Source organism: Ailuropoda melanoleuca, chromosome 10, assembly GCF_002007445.2.
Source record: "Ailuropoda melanoleuca isolate Jingjing chromosome 10, ASM200744v2, whole genome shotgun sequence".
Lineage (NCBI taxonomy): Eukaryota > Metazoa > Chordata > Mammalia > Carnivora > Ursidae > Ailuropoda > Ailuropoda melanoleuca.
In genome coordinates, this window is record NC_048227.1 from 79,272,113 (window position 1) to 79,279,812 (window position 7,700).

The 7,700-nt window shown below is 37.2% G+C and overlaps 1 protein-coding gene across 1 annotated transcript; it reads right to left on the reverse strand.

Annotated features, from left to right (window-relative positions):
• Positions 1-5,498: 5,498 nt before the first annotated feature.
• Positions 5,499-6,518, reverse strand: TAAR1 (trace amine associated receptor 1). Its single transcript, XM_019803559.2, has one exon. It carries the CDS (start codon positions 6,516-6,518, stop codon positions 5,499-5,501), a length of 1,020 nt encoding a protein of 339 aa, XP_019659118.2.
• Between the last annotated feature and the right edge of the window lie 1,182 nt (positions 6,519-7,700).

The window sequence follows — 7,700 nt, forward strand, 5'->3', positions numbered from 1 at the left end:
CAAATGGTGGGTATTCATCATTTCTGATGGCTGAGTAATATTCCATTGTATGTATGAACCACATCTTCTTTATCCATTCATCTGTTGAAGGACATCTCGGCTCCTTCCACAGTTTAGCTATTGTGGACATTGCTGCTATGAACTTTGGGGTGCATGTGCCCCTCTTTTTACTACCTCTGTATCTTTAGGGTAAATACTTAGTAGTTCAATCACTGGGTTGTGGGGTAGCTCTCTTTTAATATATGAATCCTTTAAAATGAGTAAATGTCGGCCAGTTAAGGGAGGTGGAGTTAGGGAGGAGGCATTTCAACATTTCAGGCATGGGGGGCTGCAGGAGCAAAGGCACAAAGGAGAGAAAGCGCGGAAACTAGGAAGAGAGCTGGGATTTGAACTCAGGTTTGCTTGCTTCCAAAGTCTGAGAACGTTCCTCTGTGTGGGTGCTGCAGACCGCTGCCCTACCCTGCTGAGCTTCCAGGCTTACACAAAGTATCTGTTCAAACTCATTAGATGGGCACATAATAGTCACTTTGCAAAAAGATATCAGTATTATAAATGTATATATAAGTGTATAGTTATTACATATATGTACACTTTATATAAATTATTTTTTAAAGAAATAAAAAATCCCACAGCCTCTCGAACATACCCTATGCCAAACACTGACACGTCACAGACCAGTGATGTAAAAATGTGGCACTAGGTTCAATTTCCTTCTGTGTAGACCTTGGAATAAATTTTCTGCTCTTCTTTTGCGTAATGGTAATTTTGAAATTTACTAGGAAAAAGGATGACATAATTCTGCACCACCTTTAAAAAAAAACAATCTGGTGTGTAATGTTTGCCTATGTCAATGTCTCTGTGTACCCTGCCTGAGCGGATTCTGAGTAAGCACCACCATAGCCCACACCAATAAAATGACAGGGAATAATACTAATAAGTATGTTTGCTGAGTGGTTTTTTAAAAATTTTTTATGTGTAAGTCTCCATGCTAGACAGTTTCTCTCATCTAATAATCAACAGTCTGGTGAGATAGGTAATATTTCTGTTCTCATTTGTAGGTGAGTGAGCTAAGGTTTAGAGTTTTTAAATAACTTTGTCCAAACATCAGCTGATAAATATGGTGCCAGAATTTAAAGCCCTGGTGTCTGGCTTCTAAGCTTTCCCTCTTCACCACAGATCATCTTCTTGACACAGGACCTGAGTATCCACATTATTTATATTTATATTTTTGCCCCCCACCCCCAGCAGCAGCCGGGGTTGAGAGACACTACTCTTTAACATACCGCATTGTGCAAACATTGACCAATAAACAAATCTTAGAGTTTATCCTCTATCTTGGTTATTATTTATCTGACTTGTGTATCTATGAAGAGGAAAGTTTGCCATTGATAAACCATTGTTGTGTGGCTTTGCTTAAAGCTTCTAAGTCACTTACGTTGATAAATATGCTAAGAACTTTCAATTTGTATGAGTCATGGATTTCTCTCTCCCGGGAAAAATCAGACAGAAACAAATTAGATGCTGATGTTGATATGATGACTTCACAGGAGAACCAGCCTCAACCGAGTTAAAATGTTGGAGCAGTAAAAAATCACGGGGAACTTAGACGTGGGGAAGGGGTTTGAGGAGGAGGAGGGATGTGGAAAAGAAGGTCAGGACCTGTCAAAGATAAATTTACTTTCTTTGAATACTTTTTATTACTGCCCCTATACTCAATAACCCATATTAAAACACTTTGGAAAATGCATATATTCCTTATCTTAAAAAAAGATTTCAATCTGATTCTTACATCATCTAGATTTTTTGAGTGTAGCATTCAAAATATCTCTCTGGAGAGTTGTTTTGTTAGTACATTTTGTAGACTGTTAAATTTAAAAACAAATCATTCTCCATATATCCACACATTTAAGTTAAAGTTCAGGCCCTTGTTGACAATGTGCGACTAAACAGAAACTATGGCTCACCAGAATCTAGAATGGATTAGAGTTCATATGGTTTGCCTTATGTTTCTGGGAAGTATTTATGACTATCCAAGGACCAGATTATTGAATTGAAGAACCAAGTTAAAAATGGGGATGGACCTTCAGTTTACTGATCTCTTAAGATGGCTTTATAATTCTAATTAATAAATCAGTTCCAACAAACTTCTTCGCTAATGCATCTATTTTTATCTCTTCCTGAATGGTATTTTATACAAATTGTCTCTTTGAGAGGCAGTGAGTGGAAAGTAAGACTGTTTTGATTGGAAGCTGTCTGGATCTGGAAAGGAATGTCATGTCATTGCAATCACTTTCTTGGCATTTACCATAATACAGTGTATCAAGTTAAGGTTCTTTCCATGGATGCAACTAAAAGTTATTCTCAAAGAGAATTTATTAGAAAGCTATCTGGGATTCATGGAATACCTGAGATACTGGAGAACTTAGTTTGGAAATGAACAGACCGTCTATGACCATACCACCCTGAACATGCCTGATCTCATCTGGAAATGGACAGACCATGAGGCAGCTCTGGAATCTGGTAAGCCAGAACCCCAATAACACCCAGAGCAGTCTGGTCATGATCCTAACACGTGGATGGAATGGAACCCCACATGTCTTCATTGTTTTCTGCTAACGATTCTGCTAATAATCACTGTCTTTTCCCATCTTCTAAAGATCTGAATTCTAAAGAAAAACTTTTTTGAAATGTTAGCATGTCTTACCCACCTGTCTAGTTAAGGGGAAAGGCAGGGGTCTATCTTCTCACTACAGTTCCATCAGGCTATGTCCAGTCAGAGTGGGAAATGTCTCAAAGTCTAATTGGTTGCACGTTGGGAAATGGACTCTTACAACCAAAAGGCAAGTATACTTTCTTCATGAAGGAATGGAAGCCAGAGTAAAGCTGGGACTATGGAAAGACAAAGGGAGCTTGTCTTCTTGTTGTGCTATGAGAGTAGATTATGGGCTATCCCTTATTGTTAGTATTAAAAAACAGAACCACCAAGAAAGATAGGCTACAGGGCTGTAGCACTGAGTAGAAAAAGGCAGAATTATCTGAGTCATGAACTTGTCCCAAGAAAAATGTATAACCCATAGTAAAACTGAATAGTAATTTAGAATAGATGTAAGACAAGGATGACTCATCACCACTATCAATATTGCTCTAAAAATTCTGACTAATATAGTACAGCAAAGAATATAAATAAGGATCATAATTATTGGAAAGGAGATAAAACTTAGCATTGTTTGAGGATAATATGACTAGGTAGAATGAAAGTCCAAACAAACCAACTGAAAAGCTAAAATAAATTTTACTGTATGCCAGCAATAATGGTTACATAGAAAATATAGTGGTTTTAAAAAAGATTTATTCACAATAGGCAAAACACACGTACACAAAAGAACAGAACATCTATGAATAATTTAAAGAGGGAAGTGTGGGAGCAAATGAAGAATACCACAGAAACTTGGTATAAGGTATAGAATACTGTCTAAATATTTTTGTTCCCTTTTTTAAAAAAGATTTTATTTATTTATTTGCGAGAGTGAATGAGCGAGAGAGCCTGAGCCGGGGGAGGAGCAGAGGGAGAGGGAGAAGCAGGCTCCCTGCCATGCAGGGAGCCCAAGGTGGGGCTCAAGCCTGGGACTCTGGGAGCATGACCTGAGCAGAAGTTAGATGCTTAACAAATTAAGCCACCCAGGCGCTCCCTTTTGTTCCCTTTTAAAAATCTGAGAGGCGAAAAAAAGTCAAGGTAGTTTTTGACACTGTGGGTAATTAGCAACAATTTGTCTTACCTTATATTAAATGAAAAAGTAAATGTCCCAGAACAAAAATCTAGCCAGATCAATAAAACATAATACATAGTCCTGAAACAGACTGTAATGGATGGAAGGATTTAACATGTCCTCAGAGACCATGAGGTCTGTGACCAGACACTTGGATGCAAGAAGGTGCACTGTAATTTCATTTAAAATTAGCTGCTTTACCCAAATCCACTCATGAGTGGAAGTCACTGTTATTAAATAAATAAATCCAAATCCCTAGGGCTACTCAACATGCAACGGGCTGCGTGAAGTCTGTATGAGAAACTGTTCAATTGGAAATCAATGCTTACAATTTAGAATGTTTGCCTACGTCCTGTTCAGGAATCTTATTCGAAACCGCCATTTGTTTCTCTTTTTCTTTTCGTATATGCCATCTGCAGAGGCACGGCATGTCTATTCTGAATTATACCTCGTGTTAATGCCCCGTGTTCAGCTGCACTGATGGATGTCTGCTTCTCTCTCAGTGTAGCCTGGAGCCCAACAAGTGAATTTGTTTTACTTCACGGAGTTTGTATTTTAAGTCCTGCCATACCACACACAACCTTGAAATATGGTAAAATCCTTCCAGGCACTTTCATAATCTTCACTAGCAAGGAGCAGACAGAAATTTGGTTTAATTTCCACTATTAAGAAAGAAAAGAAGAAAAGAAAGAAATTGAAATCTAGCGGTCGACAATAGGGAAATGGTTAAAAGAAAATCTTTGCGGGTACCTGGGTGGCTCAGTCAGGTAAACATCCGACTCGATCTCAGTTTGGTCTCGATCTCAGGGCCATGAGTTCAAGCCCCATGTTTGGCCAAAAAAAAAAAAAAAAATAGTACATCCTTACAATGTAACATTATACAGTCACCAGAATATTATGTTTTTAAGAATTTTAAATGATATAGTTCTTTCAGGAGGTAAGTTCTGAGTGATATTTTATTTTCATTTCATTTCTATATGATTTTTCGTTTTTATTTTTTCTTTATTTTCTGAATTTTTTGCAAATTTTCTGAGAATCAAGAAAACCTATTATAAAAAGATGAAAATTAAGGTATTTAAACATTGGAATATATATTAATAAAGATTCATGATAAATAGCAAATCACATATAAACAATTTTTTTTAAGATCTTATTTATTTATTTATTTATTTGAGAGAGAGAGAGAGCACAAGCAGGGGGAAGGGCAAGGGAGAAGGAAGCCCACCATAGGGCTGGATCCTGAGGTCTGGGATCATGACCTGAGTCAAAGGCAAATAGCTCAACCAACTGAGCCACCCAGGCGCCCCATAAACAATTATTTAATAACATTTAATGTGTACTTTCTTTGATTTTATAAAAAGGCATTTATATTCAAACAAATGAATGGCAAAGCCATTCTAATTTGTATTCCCAAATGCATTCCCTGAACAACTGAGTAAGGTACCACTGACAATTTCATGGCAGTTCATTTAAGTCCTGGAAAAGTTCTTTAGTGTAGATCCTTCAATTCTGGACTTGCAAAGCTTCAGTGTGGGTAGTAAGAATGGCAAAGATCACATCTACTATGTCTCAAACAGGAAGCAAAATGTAAGAATTCTATCTCACTACACATTCTTCGGCTCAAATAACTGATAAAAGACCCTGCAATTGGTGCGTGTGGTTGATTATGTGGTGAGCATAAATCTGATCACCACCTGTTTTGCAAAACAGTGAACAGTAAATATAATAATTCTATGGATGTGATTCTAAAAATAGTTCATACCTACTTGAATCTTTTTGGAAAACTTTACCAAATAGAATCATCTTCAGCGCTTTTCTGAACCAGGGATAGAAAAATGCATAAACCATTGGATTGAGAGTAGAGTTCAAGTAGCCAAACCAAATCAATGCATCATTCAAGGTGGGTGGGATACTATAGTCCAGGAAAGGATCCATGACCATGCAGACAAAGAAAGGACACCAGCATATTAGGAAAACCCCCATCACAATCCCTAAAGTCTTGGCAGCTTTCCTTTCGTTACTTTGTGACACTCCATTTTTTTCTTCCAATCCAGTTTGAAACTTCTGATTTGCATCATGAATTGATCTTGCCTGTCCCTGAGCTATGAAATATATTCTGGAATAGACACACAGCATAATAGACCCTGGTATATAGAAAGAAGTCATAAAGGCGAGTACCCCAGATGTTTTGCTAAAGAAGACAGAGCAACCCCCTATGCAGTGAATGTATTTGTAATACATCTCTTCATCTCCTTTGACATTTAGCTCCAGAAAAATCATTCCAAATGCAAAAAGAGCAGGGACACTCCAACTGATGAAAATCATCACAAAGATGACCAAGATACTGATCTTGGCTTTGTATCTCAATGGATCACACACAGCATAGTAGCGGTCAATGGAAATGAAGGACAAGTGGAAAATGGATGCTGAGCTCAGCATAATGTCAGCACTGGTGTGAATTTTACAGAAGACTTCTCCAAAGTACCAGCCATGCTCAACAGATCTGACCATGCTATAAGGCATGACCAGGCACCCCAGCAGAAAGTCCACGGTGGCCATGGAATGAATGAGCCAATTAGTTGGCGTATGAAGTTGCTTGAAGTGTGATATGGAAATAATGACTATCAGATTGCCAATGAGTGTGGTCAGAATTATGAGTACCATTAAACTATACAGGGAAGCACGAACATCATTGGACCTGCTGCTTTTCACACAGGAAACATTAATTATATTGTGACAAAAAGACATCATTCCTGAGGGCTGTCCACCAGTTTATTTTCTCCTTTGTGTGTTGAGGAATCTTTCTTCGAAATCCATAATCAGCTTAGAGTTCCTTCTTTTATTTCCATATACCTATTCCAGAAACCCAGGAGGAAAAAAAAAAGAGAGGGAGAGAATCATTGTCAATTTGATTCCTTTCATTTCTAACACACTTACTCTTACTTCTTGCTGAAAAATAGTTATTTTAGAAAGAGTTTTATTCCTAAGTTTAATTCCATAGGTCAATAACTTTTTTTAACATCTCCTCAATGTTAGATACTGTGCTAGAAATGAAAAATTATTAGTTTGAAATATATGAAACTGCCACTTTTTTCAGTTAGAGAAGGTCAAATGATGAATTTTTCATATGCTTCCGTCTATGGAAATAGTCTTTGCTCAAAGGAAAGCTTTGTGGGGAAAGTTTATATTCTAAAGAGTAGTTATAAGTTGCCAGAAATTTTAGAATTAAAATATGTTCGAGAGAAAAAGTGAAATATTGTAAACAAGTAATATCCACTATTGCTTTTGCACTTGGTAACATATAAGATATTTCTTATTTTGTAATTAACTGTAATGGAAAGAAGTTTACATACCTTTACTTCCAGTTTGCAAAGAACTTATATACACATTCCAAGCATTATTTCATTTAACATTTTTGCATCTATGATATACACACTATTTCTTATAAGGAAGACATGACATGTTTTGTTAGTATGATTATATTGGTAAGAAATTGAGTCTTGGGGAGCCTGGGTGGCACAGTGGGTAAGCATCTGCCTTCGGCTCAGGGCATGATCCTGGCATTATGGGATCAAGCCCCACATCAGGCTCCTCCACTATGAGCCTGCTTCTTCCTCTCCCACTCCCCCTGCTTGTGCTCCCTCTCTTGCTGGCTGTCTCTATCTCTGTTGAATAAATAAATAAAATCTTTTTAAAAAAAAAAAAGAAAGTAATTGAGTCTTCGTTCCTGAAACCATTAAAGCTGGAATATGACCTGAAGTCTCAATTACTAGTACAGTTTCTTTTTTACTAATCCACATTTTCTTTCCACAGCAGAAAGGATCAATTCAGATAAATTATTTTCAAGAACATTAAACTTTGAACTTTCATGTAAGAACATAGGATGTCTTGAAAAGCGGTACCTACTAGTGAAGTGTGATATTGTGGTCCAAA